At 36.8% G+C, this 14,110-nt stretch overlaps 1 protein-coding gene across 1 annotated transcript in view; it reads right to left on the bottom strand.

Moving 5' to 3' along the window:
- LOC130246236 (uncharacterized) overlaps nt 1-14,110 on the bottom strand; it is a 273,191-nt gene that overhangs the window by 96,991 nt on the left and 162,090 nt on the right. Inside the window, exon 5 of the mRNA XM_056479115.1 lies at nt 5,654-5,821. Coding sequence (XP_056335090.1) covers nt 5,654-5,821 — 168 coding nt within the window. The remainder of the gene's footprint in view (nt 1-5,653; nt 5,822-14,110) is intronic.

Raw genomic sequence — 14,110 nt, 5'->3', positions numbered from 1 at the left:
TTTTAAATAGGGTCATGAACCGGGAAGTCTAAATTCTCTTCATATTTTTACAAATAAGATTCAAAACTCAAAACTTTCTTTGTTCATTCATTCTTTTTGCTTCCGCTTAGTCCCTTATTTTTCAGGGGTCACCACAGTGGAATGAACCACCAACTATTCTGGCATATGTTTTACACAGCGGATACCCATCCAGCTGCAACCCAGTATTACACTCTCGCATTCACACACACTCATACACTACAGCCAATTTGGTTCATCAATACCGCATGTCTTTGGACTTTGAGGGAAAACGGAGCACCCGGTGTCAGGACACTAGTCCCACCTTGTATAGTGTGTACTGCTCTGCTCAAGTCTCTCGGGACAAGTACTCATGTCCTGTCATTGTCTGTGTATAAGTGCCGTCTTGGTCACGCCCGGGCAGACGCGCAGGGTCTGGGCGTGCTTGGGATGCGCGCTCTCGTCCTGGTGTCTGTACTTTTTTGTCTGCGGCACGCTGTTCTTTTCTCAGCGCCTTGGGCTTGTTGGTTTCAGTTTTGGATGGCACTGGCACTTGTCCCACCCACCTTATTATCCTGTTTTCAATAATTATGCTCACCTCTCCACTTGTCTGTTCAGTGGTTTGTCTTCCCTATTTATTCTCCTGGTGTGTTCTGTCCTGTTTTCTGTACTTTTTATTAAATAAAGTCCTTCATTTCCTGCAACTGGGTCCACACCTCATTTCCTCTAACCCAAAACCCTGACACCAGGAGGAAAGCCACACGAACATGTGGAGAATATGCAAACTCCACACAGAAATGCCAACTAGCCCAGCCAGGACTCAAACCGGCACACTTCATGCTGTGAGGCGACGATGCTTACCACTGAGCCATCATGCCACCTGCTCAAAACATTCTTGTTAGTCTAAAAATGTTTATACTAAATTCAGTCTGCTAAAATGACAGGCAATTTTTTTTTTTACATAAGTGCATCTAAACTCTATCTTCCCAGAAATCAAGACCTGCTTCTTAATCTCTGAAGCAAAGCTCTAAATAAAATTTAACCATTTTTTGGGAGAGGAACCATACTTGCAAAATACTCATTTTAAGTCATACAAGTTCAAAAGTCTTGTAATAACCCCCAGTTGTCACGATCGCTATTTTGCTAAATGCATTTTGGAATTATTAAAAAAAACAAATATTTATCATCAACACAATCATTACAGACACTGGCCCATAAACGCGCAGGAAACAAGGGGTGATGACAATTCATTACCAGATAAAGAACAGACCTGCGGCCACACTAGAGTTTAATAATGCGAAATTCTGTCGTGCGGCGCTGCGAAAAGGGACGTGATTAAACAAGATGATTAGACGTTTAAAAAAAAAAAGCAAACTTGGCACCGCAGCAACCTGCGAAACTTGACGCATGACCTTGCGTTTCCGGTCTGACGCATTCGCGTGTGAATGGAACTCTATAGGGAGAAAAGCCCAGTGTGACCGCAGCTTCAGAAGTATAAATACAAAGGACATGATTAAGCTGAATACATACAGGGGTGTGACACAGGTGGAACTTATAAACATTAACAAATGGCGGGAAAACTGAACAAAGGAATCACATGACGAAAACAGAAAGCACATGGAGCATATGGGGAAATCACATGACAAAACAACTGCATGAACAGACACATCAGACGTGACACTAGTAACACTCCAGGGTTTTTTCAATGAGTATTTCAATAGTAGGCTGAAATATGTAAAACAGTTTGTCTTACCAATACTGTGTTCAATCCACAATATCTCTTCAAACAATATGTTCTGAAGATGAAGTTCAAAATAGGACAGAAAATTTCACTTATGACTTAATAATTTATGGGCTGATAAAAAATGTCTGTGTCAACAGTCTGAATTCCCAAAAAATACGAGTTATGTAACAAAACCTATCCCTGTATAGTTGTATATATATATATATATATATATATATATATATATATATATATATATATATATATATATATAAATTAAATTCTGAGTTGGAAATAAATGAAAATTCTTTTCACATGTGCTAAAAAGGCTGACACAGATTTAACCTTTACCCATTCTGTTAGTTCTGTTATTGGACTAATAGATGGACCCTTACATAAACAATAATAATAAAAGATTCAGAAATACAAATGGTTCTACAAGGGTGCACTACAAAGAACATCATATTTGATGAAAGAGGAACAGGAATATTTTTATTGTACTTGATATAGCAACTACATTAAACTGACAGAACTGTTACACTGGTAAATGTCTTTTGATCTCCTTCAATTGTGTTGGAAAACACAACTTTATTTGATGTAATTTCCACTAAACCATTTGCGAAATGTCACAGTTTTATTAAATATTATATCTAATATAATATTTACAAATGTTTTTCACTGGTAATATTTATCCATATTTACAGTACTTATCCTATACCCTAGTGCAGTGGTTCTCAACTGGTTTGGCCATGGGACCCACATTTTTGCATGGTCATCAAGCCGCAACCCAAATTTTTAGGAACTATAATATAATTTATTAATAATAATTAATTTGTATTTATTTGTTAACATACACATCTAGTAACAGATAAATAATAAGAAAATCACCAAGACTTACAAATAAACAATATTTGAACACATTGAGGTTTTAAGCCTTTTTGTCATCAATAAATGTAAATCCATACTTTACATATCGTACTTGCGCTTTGACATATTTGTTGCTATAATTAAATGAAATTTCACATGTCAAACGGTACAGTTGTCACAAGCATTTCAAAATAAAAGTCCAGTATAAGCAAAACAAGTTAAAAATTAAACTTTTGTTGTTTTTTTTACCACACACTTTGCGACCCACTGAAAATGTTCCAGTGACCCATAACTAGTAAACTTGTGTGTCAGCTTTTGCCGTAGCATCTTTTCATATATATATATATATATATATATATATATATATATATATATATATATATATATATATATATATATATATATATATATATATATACCTACAGGTATCAAATTCTACAAAGCATTTGATTGGACAGAAGAAGAAAAATTAGAATATAATGTGCATGTGATGCCATGCAGAAGTGAAAGACTCCAAGCTTTAAATGGCTGTCTTCAGAACACTGGTTTAAACCTAAGACCACATACTGATACTAACACCCCCCAAAAAATTCCATTTTGAATTCAGCAAAACTTTTTAAAGTGTCCTTTTATGATTTTTTTTACACTTTTTACATTTCCCTTAGTGTGTAATGTTTCTGCTTGAGCATGGAAAAGATCAAAGTAACAAAACACAAAGTCCATTCCAAAGGGAGTTATTCTCTACATCAATAAGCACTGTTACTGAACAGCACAAAAAAAATTGGCATAGCGGATGGCCGCTCAACCCAGGACCAGAACCATTTCTAACCACAGAATGTGATTTCTACCAAGGGGGAAACCACAGGGAGGACCTGCAGATTTGTTGTGCTTATCCACTGCTCAAATGTAGTCCTGTGTTTTCTTCTGGGAACATCCATTTTGTGATATCTAGATTTTAAATTCTTCCTGTTTAAAGCAAGCCTATAGTATAGATGTCTGCTTGAGTTTCCTTAAGTTAACCATCTGCAGTCTGAGGGTGTTTTGAAGGACTGGAGAAGTTCTGATATGCCCTGATATGCCTTGTGTTTTTTTTTTTTTCAGTTGCTTACTGTATAAACATATAAGTGGATAAAGTCTAATACCACTGTAAATAGCACAAATTGGGCTACAAAAATACACTCACCGACCACTTTATTAGGTACATCTTACTAGTACCGGATTGGACCCACTTTTTCCTTCATAACTTCCTTAATCCATCATGACATAGATTCAACAAGGCACTGGCAATGTTCCTCAGAGATTTTGGTCCATATTGACATGATAGCATCACACAGTTGCTGCAGATTTGTCAGTTGCACATCCATGATGGGACTCTCCCATTCCACCACATCCCAAAGGTGCTCTATTGGATTTAGATCTGGTGACTTTGGAGGCCATTTGAGTACAGTGAATTCATTGTCATGTTTAAGAAACCAGTCTGAGATGATTCGCGTTTATGACATGGTGCGCTATCCTGCTGGAAGTAGCCATCAGAAGATTAGTACACTGTGGTCATAAAGAGAAGGACATGGACAGCAACAATACTCAGGTAGGCTGTGGCATTGACACGATGCTCAAATGGTACTAATGGGCCCAAAGTGTGCCAAGAAAATATCCACCACACCATTACACCACCAAATTCTGACCCTACCATGCAAATTTTGCAGCAGAAATCAAGACTCATCAGACTACACAACGTTTTTTAATCTTCGGTGTCCAATTTTGGTGAGCCTGTGCGAATTGTAGCCTCAGTTTCTTGTTCTTAGCTGACAGAAGTCACACACAGTGTGGAGTTCTGCTACTGAAGGCCATCCGCCATAAGGTTCGATGTGTGACCCTTTAATGCATCAACAAGGTATTTTCTCTTTTTCTGACCATTCTCTGTAAACCCTAGAGATGGTTGTGCATGAAAATCCCAGTAGATCAGCAATTTCTGAAAGACTGAAAGACCAGCCAGTTTGGCACCAACATGCCACATTCAAAGTCACTTAAGTCACCTTTCTTCCCCATTCTGATGCTCAGTTGGAATTGCAGCAGATCGTCTTGACCATTTCTACATGCCTAAATGTTTTGAGTTGCTGCCATGTGATTGACTGATTAGAAATTTGCATTAACGGGCAGTTGGACAGGTGTACCTAATAAAGTGTCCGGCATTCAAGTATGTATCCAAATACTTCAGAAAAGAAAAAGAAAGTGGAAATACTGTGTCTCCTCCTTATCAAAGAGCTGTGCAGGTTAATCCCAAAATTCAAGGTTATTTCAGGAAATCAGTGGCATGTATGATACTTTGCTTGTGATACTGCAGAACCATAACACAAATTTCCAGAAATGAATCTGGAACAGAGACTGGCAGTATGTCAAATGTAAGGACACACAAAAACAACCAAACAGTGGAATGGAAAAGGTGTGTGCTGCCAGGATTGAGTCCAGCATACAGTAGGCTAGAGCAATGGTTCTGCCACATTCTCTCTTTAAATTACCCAATTTCTTTGTCATGTAGTGCTGCCAGTAACAGCATTATGGATATTGGCTTTTGTTTGTACGGTAACGAATAAACTGCTGATACATCTCTTAAAACACTCTAAACAGATGCGAAAAACTGAAGAATAAATCTCAATCTCAATTTTGATGATACTCTGACGTTTTGGAGGCAGTGTGTAAATGTGATTGACACAATGTGAAGTCGAATTTATTTTTAACATGAACATTCCCGACAGGGAAAGGGACAGTTCACCCCAAAATTGAAATGTTATCATCATTTAATCCCTCTACAGTTGTTACAAACCTTTATGAGTTTCTTTGTTCTGTTTCTCTGAATACAAAAGATATTTTGAACAAAACTGGAAACCTGTAACCATTGACTTCCACTGTGTTAAAGAGAAGAAAGAAAATCATGAATGTTTATAACCACTTGAGGGAGTAAACAGTGAGTACATCTATCCCATTAAGGCTTATATTACATTTAGCAAAAAGGCCATGATCGGACCCCATGTGTAGACATGATGCGAAATATGTATTGGTACTCACTCTGCACAAAGCGCGGAGGGTTGTCGTTGACATCCGTCAATCGTACAGTAACCGTAGTCGTTCCTGACAGGCCGCCAAGATGGCCACCCATGTCTTTAGCTTGCAGAACCACCAGATACTGATCCTGCGCTTCTCTATCCAGATCTGGAACGGCAGTGCGCAGGATGCCTGAGGGAGAATAGGAGACAAGGAGAAAAGCACACCACAAGTTCAATCATCCTCCTGAATCAAATCATTTCCATGAGTTCTCTGACGGTAAACTTGTAGAAATGCATCCTAACAGCCAAGGTCACCCGTGCAAGACTTCTACCATCGGACGACGGTTGAGGTTTATTAAAATATCACAAGCAAGTTTAACAGTGGCTACACACTGTAGATAGGAGGAGACCTTTCAGTGCGCTACGGCTCAGAATGCTAATTCCCGCTAATGAGTGAAAAAGAATGCCATCCAATGCATACAGGACAGAATTAGGTTAATATCCTTGATTAGCATTCACAAACCTCCAGGAGAAAAAGCCCTCTCATTCATATCAGCGTGGGGTCCACAAATGTCAACAAAATTAATTAGGTTTCATTAGACGGCCAAATGGAATAAAAACACGAAGCAAGTCCATTATCCACATAGACAGAAACACAATACACCGACTGCTACACAAACATTGGCACAATGGATCCGTGCGCGCAGTAAAATTCATCTTTCACTCTCTCACTCCTTCTCCCTGCCTCATTCTTTCTGGCCTGTCATACACACAAATACCCATCATTCTATTCCCAACCCTTGCGCTCACACATAGAGATTGGCCACACAGTCCCGACTTGTGTGTAGAATCACCCTTCGCTCACTTCACTTCTGCCAATTCCACTCTAGAGCACAAAGAAGCAGGAGTGATTTTTCAAATGACTACAGCCCCCTGTAACCCTGAATAAAAGCCTCTCGCAAGCCTCCGGGTCACAAACCAGACCCTCTGACAGGCGCAGAGGCCCCTCTGCCGTGTCATTTAAGCTTGCCATTTCAAGGAAAAGTTCAGCCAGAAACTCTGTCACCATTTACTCACCCTCGTGTCGCTGAGCACCTATATGCTGTTATTTTATTCTGTGGAACGCAGCAGGGTGTATTTTTATGCAACTCTTTATGCAGCTGCACTACTGTTTAAAAGTTTGAGGTCGGTAAGAGCTTTCTTGCTACTGAAGTCTATTTTGCTCACCAAGACTGCATTTTAAAGAGAAAAGACAGTAGTGTTGTGAAACATTGTTAAACTTTAAAAATAACTGTTTTTCTTTTAATATAATTTAGTCCTGTGATGTGATGGCAGCTGAATTTTTAGCTACTGTTCTCGTCTATATGAATCTTCATAAATGGTGAGGAAACCATGCTTCTTTTATCCCAAATAGAAATCTGATATACAGTATGGCAATATACAGTGGGGTGGGGAAGTATTCAACACGTCATGTTTTTTTCCTGGGAATATTTCCTAAGGATTTTTTGACATGGAATCGAACCAGATTTGAGTAAAAACCCAAACAATAAAACCATAAAAATATAATAAACCAAACAAATATGAAAAAAATATTACGTTTAATAACAATGGAATGACACAAAGGGAATGTACTGAACTATTCATTCATCCATTCATTTTATTTTCAGCTCAGTCCCTTTATTAATCTGGGGTCACCACAGCGGAATGAACTGCCAACTCATCCTGCACATGTTTTACGCATACTCATTCAGACACATACAATATGGACATTTTAGCCTACCCAATTCACCTATACCACACGGGGAGAACATGCAAACTCCACACAGAAATGACAACTGGCCCAGCCTAGGCTCAAACCTTGGCCCAGACCTTCTTGCTGTGAGGCTATAGTGCTACTCACTGCGCCACCGTGACACCCTGTATTGAACTACTGAAATGTATTTAATAATTTATATGAAAGGCTTTTTTAGTGATCGGAAGCTTAAAGACGCCTCTCATATGGAGAATGAAGTCACATGCATCTGTGGATTTTGTCTATCCCAACTGATCTTTATCCCAACTTGTATTTTCTATTGGATTCTAGTCAATGTCACTGGCTGGACCATTCTACAGCTTGATTTTCTTTTTCTGAAAGCATTTGAACATTTCCTTGGCTGTGTTTTGGATCATTGTCTTGCTGAAACGTCCACTCTGGTTTCATCTTTATCATCCTGGTAATGTAGATGTTGAAGTGAAGCAGCTAATATAATTTACACTGATGAAGGGCAGAGGGTTGCTGAAGAACTACTGAGAGATTGCAGCTTCTGTCTGGGCTTTCACTGCCGTTTTACACTTCCCTTTCTTTATGTGTTCAATACTTTTTCCTGTAATTTTAACTTTAGTTTTAAACTAATTAGATTTGTTTTCTTTGCCTATAAAAATTTCTTTGGTTAATATTTACATCTGGTGAAAATTTCAAGTCAGCAGCACCTTTAGAAATATGTTTTCTGACAAAAATGGTGACATTAAATACCTATTTCCCCTACTGCAGGCAAATTACATTTAATAATGACATACATTCATTCAGTTCACAGTTGAATTTCACATACAAAAAAAATGTGTATGTGTATATATATATATATATATATATATATATATATATATATATATATATATATATATATATATATATATATATATATATATATATGTTTGCGTGGGTTTCCTCCGGGTGCTCCGATTTCCCAAACAAGTCCAAAGACGTGGTACAGGTAAATTGGGTATTCTAAATTTGACCGTAGTGTATGAGTGTGTGTGTGAATGAGTGTGTATGGATGTTACCTAGTGATGGCTGGAAGGGCATCTGCTGCGTAAAACATATGCTGGATAAGTTGGCAGTTTATTCCGCGGTGGCGACCCCAGATTAATAAAGGGACTAAGCCGAAATTTATTTTTTTAACCATTGGATGTACAAATATCTACATACAGTCAGGCTTGAAATTGTTCATACCCCTGGCAAATTCTGACTTAGTGTTTTTGTTTTATAAATAAAAGTTGAGAAATAGTTTTTTTTATTCCACAATGTTGCCTCCTGTACATAATCTTATTATTTCTTGGGAGAAGCATGTGTTACAACGCAATTTTTTTTTGCAATTATTTATTTATTACAGAACAAAGCCAGCATACTAGCAACAAGTATATACAAGCCAGGGTTTGCATACAAGGTTTGCATTAAATGAAAATACATTTATAAATTAAATAAATGAATGACAATAAAAACTCTGGGATGAGAAGTGACCTTTATACACCTCTTATATAATACTATTTATCTTTCAGTACACTTTAGTTTATCTAGCTATTATATAAGAATTTTTCTCAATGAATTCAGTCCATACTTTGATTGTTTGGGGTTTAGCTCTGTTAATTCTTGCTGTAGAACGTTCTAACAACTCAATATTTTTTAGTTCTATTAGGTTAAATTTTAAATATAACCTTCTTGGCTGCAGCTGGGGCAGTATGAAATATCCTTCATAGGTAAATATTTAAGTTAAGATCATAATTATCATTCAATAAAGAAATATTGGGGTGTTTAGGAATAAACGTAGCACAAAATTCTGAGATACTTTAAAAGACCTTATCCCAAAATTTACTGAAAAGTGGACATTCAAAAAACATGCATATATGTTCCCACAGAATTACACAATATTCAAAAAGAGGTAGGTAACTACTTAATTCTGTGTAGCACATACGGAGTTGCATAAGCCTTGTGGATCAGTTTATAGTGTATAAGTTGATGGGCAGGATTCTTCACCTGGATACTTTCCCATATACAGTCCCAATTCAGTTTGTAAGGGGCCAGTTCCTTTTCCCATATTGTGATCATGGGAAGTGCAATGAAGTCATAGTTAAGCAGTTTGTTATAAATGCATGAGACTGCTCCACATGACTGAGAAAAATTCCCCCAGTCCCTCAATGAATGAAAGTCCCAATTACACTGCATTTCTTAGCCTTAAATACAAAAAATAGGAATGTCCAGGGAGATTGTAACCTTCTTTAAAATCCTGAAAAGACCTTAAGCCCTCGTTATCAAAGATCTCGCCCAAAATAAAAACACCTTGATATGACCTTGGCTTAAATAGAATAAAATGTTTTGGAATCTGATCTTTTTTGTAGCATTATAAAGGTCTTTACTGTCACATGTGATCAATTTAATGCTTCCCTGCCTAAAAGAAAATAATTACCCAAAATGAATGAAACAAAAGTGCCTAAAAAACTGCCAAAAAGAACCATTTATGTATGAGATGAAAACAAGTAGCCTGACAGGAATTGGTACAATCTTCATGTAAGAAACAGATTGACATTCAAGTCGACAGATTGCAAGAATGTTTCTTCAACCACTCAAGCGGAAAACATCATTTGTTCCTGAAGAAGAAAGTCAATTTCAATGTATTTACTAAAAAGCTGTATATAAGGGGACAATTTATCATCAATTAAAAATGTAAGAATGATCATTTATTCTGGAAGCAGACGCAGGCTACGTGAGCTTTTGGAGGTGCCAGGGAATAATGACTTGCAAATCACATGCAAATCTATCGCAAGACTTCAGAAGACTTAGAAAATGACGCACAAGTCATATAAACTATTTTTTAATGATGCTTTTATGGTGATTTTGTCTGTTTTTTTAAGATCTTGGTCACTGATTTGTGACTGAATGGCGAAGACTAAAAATTGACTTTATGTTCAACTGAAAATATATACAGGTTGGCATGAAGTCGAGTAAATGATGACAGAATTTAGCTCTTTTTTTAACAGTTCACAAACCTGTGGTGGTGTCCCACTTTGAAGCTTTTCTCTCTTTTTTTTCCACAGCCCTTAGAAGTGTGATTTGAGTTAGTATTTGCAGCATTTGTTAGAAGTGCAGCAGCTCAGCGGTATGAATACATTTCTGCCAAGTCAGTCTGGATTAACGAGCATTGAAGTGAAGGAGGAAAGAGCCAGGAAAAGAGGAAGGAGGAAAGAACCAGATGACAGAATGAAGGGGAACTTAAGGAAGGGATCGGGGCTTTGAATGGAGAGAGTGTGGCACTAATGTCTGATCAGGGAATGAGACAGACCTACACTGTAAAACTGAAGGCTCTTTACTCAACAAAAACATTTGAATGAATTTTTCACTGATTTTTTGCGACTTCACTTGAGGATTAGAGACTTCCATTAAGGCTGAAGGATGGGGAGAATTCGATGAAGAAATTTGTATGAGGTCTTCCACACTGAAAATAATATTCACTGAATTTATTGGGTTTTTTTTAAGGTAACTGGTTGCAAACAATTTATATGGGCTGAATTTAAACAAACAAAAAAGTGTGGTAATGTTCAACTTAATTTGTTTGTTTAAAATCAGCCCATATTAATAGTTTGCAACCACTTTCCTTAAAACATTTATAAAATTCATTGAACCATTTTTTCAGAGCATGGTTATAGTACACTGGTATCCATCAGATCGTCCAGCAGAAGTGAATCTTTTCAAAGTTTGAAAAAAAAAAAACAAATCCCAAATGCAAATTATATGCATTTCCATCCAGTTGTTAGAGCAGCTGACTGTAGTATCGGTAACCTAGCAACCAACAGTAAAGAAGGCAAACATAATGTGAGACACGCAGGTGTACTGGTTGCTACATCAGAGTTTTTTGTAGTAAATGTGTTTCCATCTCAGTTTATTCGCATTAACACTCCAACCCCAATTGAGCACAAACATTTTTGTGAATTAGTAATCATGTGATACCTCCAAATGCACATTAACACAGATTGATGGCAGCACAGTTGGGTATTAAAATGTTTGACACTTGAATGGAGTTCGTCAAACAGTTCCTAATAAATGTTTTAGATCTCCTCGAGCTATACTAAACCGATAGCTATAATGTTGCTTGCAGCCAAGTAATTTAATTTGTATCGATATAGTCCAATTGTGGATGGGTGGAAGTACACAGAGACAAGTGGAAAAGCAAGAAAAAACAGGAAAAAAACACTGAAGTTTTTGTTGTCTACCAGACGGACGCCGCCATTTTGAATCCCGCACTAGGTCTCGTGGGTTCTCGCGTAACTTTTATTATTATTAATTATTTATTTAATTAAATTTTATTTTATTTCATTTTATTTCATTTTATTTCATTTTATTTCATTTCATTTCATTTTATTATTTTATTTTATTTTATTTTATTTTATTTACATTCATTCATTTTTCACTTTTCGGCTTAGTCCCTCTATTAACCAGGGGTCACTACAGTGAAATTAACAATCAACTTATCCTGCACATGTTTTACACAGCGGATGCCCTTCCAGCCACAACCCAACACCAGGAAACATCCACACACTCATTGAAACACACACTCATACACTAAGATCAATTTCAGCATACCCAATTCAACAGTACCTGAACGTGCTACCCACTGCGCAACCGCATCGCATTTATTTTATTTTATTTTATCTACAGGTTAAACCTTTAAAGAAATAAAAAATCTTTGGTTTATGGTGCTGGTTGGATGTTGATATAGCTGGTGGTTAACCAACATCTTGTCTCACTTCTGTATATTGGTGACCAGTAATGCTCATCATTTCAGAAGGCAATGACATTTGAAACATTTCTCTAATACCATGTCTGTCTGGCTCCATGTTAAGGCTAATTTCATTAATAGCATTTGATACTTGATGTTTAAGTAATTAAAATCATGCACCGAATAACTGTGAGAATTAATTTTAACAGGTGATAATTGATCTTCTCAAATTTCATGTCAAGCAATGTAAAAACATAGGGTGGAATAGTTGGCGATTAATTTCGCTCTGGCAACCCCTGATAAATAAGGAGCTAAGCCAAAGAAAAGTTTTTGAAGCAAGGTTATTATAGTAAACGAATATAAACAAAAAAAAAACGAAACTTTTAGAATTAAAAAACATTTTAGTTAACTGAGATAAAAATAAAAACGATTAAAATTTTTTTGAACTAATTGAAACTGTTTTGTGTATATACAAAACTAACTGAAACTAACTAAAATTATAGAAAAATTGTGCTTCGTTTACATCTTTGTAAATACATTTAATACATACTGTAGGCCTTTTAGAAGTAAATCTATTTGTGTCATGCTGCCAGGTGTTTGACCCGTATGGCACCTCAGAGTCTGTAATACTACTGCCATTGGCAAGATCAAGCCGGTCCTCCTCCAGTCATTCTCGCTGTTGCTCCCACGACAAAAACAACGGCTGGACATGACAGCAGCACATATGTGCCCAATAATGGGTTTTATTTTTGTATTAGGTGATCGTGATTGCGAGCGAATGCTTCTTTTTAACCAGATCTTCTAAGTGAACCGGTTGAACTAATTCACCAAATCGAACTGAATCATTTGAAATGATTCGGACTCCACTTACGTTAAGCACTTATCCACAAAAACTTACTTTGTTACATGACTGATACCACCTTCTGACTCAAAATAAACCAAAATATACTGAGCTATTCAGTTATTAGAACAGTACACTGAGATCAGATTTGAGAAGTGGTGAAGCAATAGTACAGCGCATGCATGATCTGGTGAAATGTACGTTTATTTCATAACCGAAAGTCATAATGGAATTTAAATAAGTGAATAATAAGTGAATCATGCTTCAGTTGGGTTGTAATACTTAATTGTAAGAAACTTTTCAGATCACGGTGATTTTTTAACTGACTGAAATCTGATTCTTGACTACAGGGATGGGCAAAGATGTATTTTAAAATAAAATACCAAATGCCTCAGTTTTACGAGTTTCAAAATAAACTACAAAATACAGCAGCCACAAATGTATCAAAATAAAATACTGTATTTTATATTTTGAAAATACTACTAAATACTTTTACAAGGGAGCATGACATTTCTTCGCAAACCTTCTATCAATAGGCATATTTGATCAATCCCTTCACCATTAAACTGACTTTCTCTTTCATTTTAGCATAAATTTTGTACTAATTTCATACAGAAAGTTCTGTCTTGTAGATGATCTCTTTAATCACTGTAAAAACCATCTAATGCAGATAATGAGTTGGAATATGAGTAAGTAAGTAATGTGTATTTATATTGCATATTTATTGTGTATGGCCATACACCCAAAGTGCTTCACAATCATGAGAGGGCATATCTCCACACCACCACCAGTGTGCAGCACCCACTTGGATGATGCGACAGCAGCCACAGGACAATGGCACCAGTGCACTCACCACACACCAGCTATAGATGGAGTGGAGAGACAGTGATACAGCCAATTCAGTGGATCGGGATGATTGGGAGGCCATGATCGTAAGGGCAGATGGAAGGAATTTGGCCAGGACACCGGTGTTACACCCCTACTCTTTATGAGAAGTGTCATGGGATTTTTAATGACCACAGAGAGTCAGGACCTCGGTTTAACGTTTCCATAAATCATGTTTTTTGCAATTGTTCTCTTCAATGCACAACATAAAACATGATCTCTAAAA

Source organism: Danio aesculapii, chromosome 2 (assembly GCF_903798145.1).
Source record: "Danio aesculapii chromosome 2, fDanAes4.1, whole genome shotgun sequence".
Taxonomy (NCBI): Eukaryota; Metazoa; Chordata; class Actinopteri; order Cypriniformes; family Danionidae; genus Danio; species Danio aesculapii.
The sequence above is the reverse complement of the archived record's forward strand: the minus strand, read 5'-3'. Positions and strand labels throughout refer to the sequence as shown.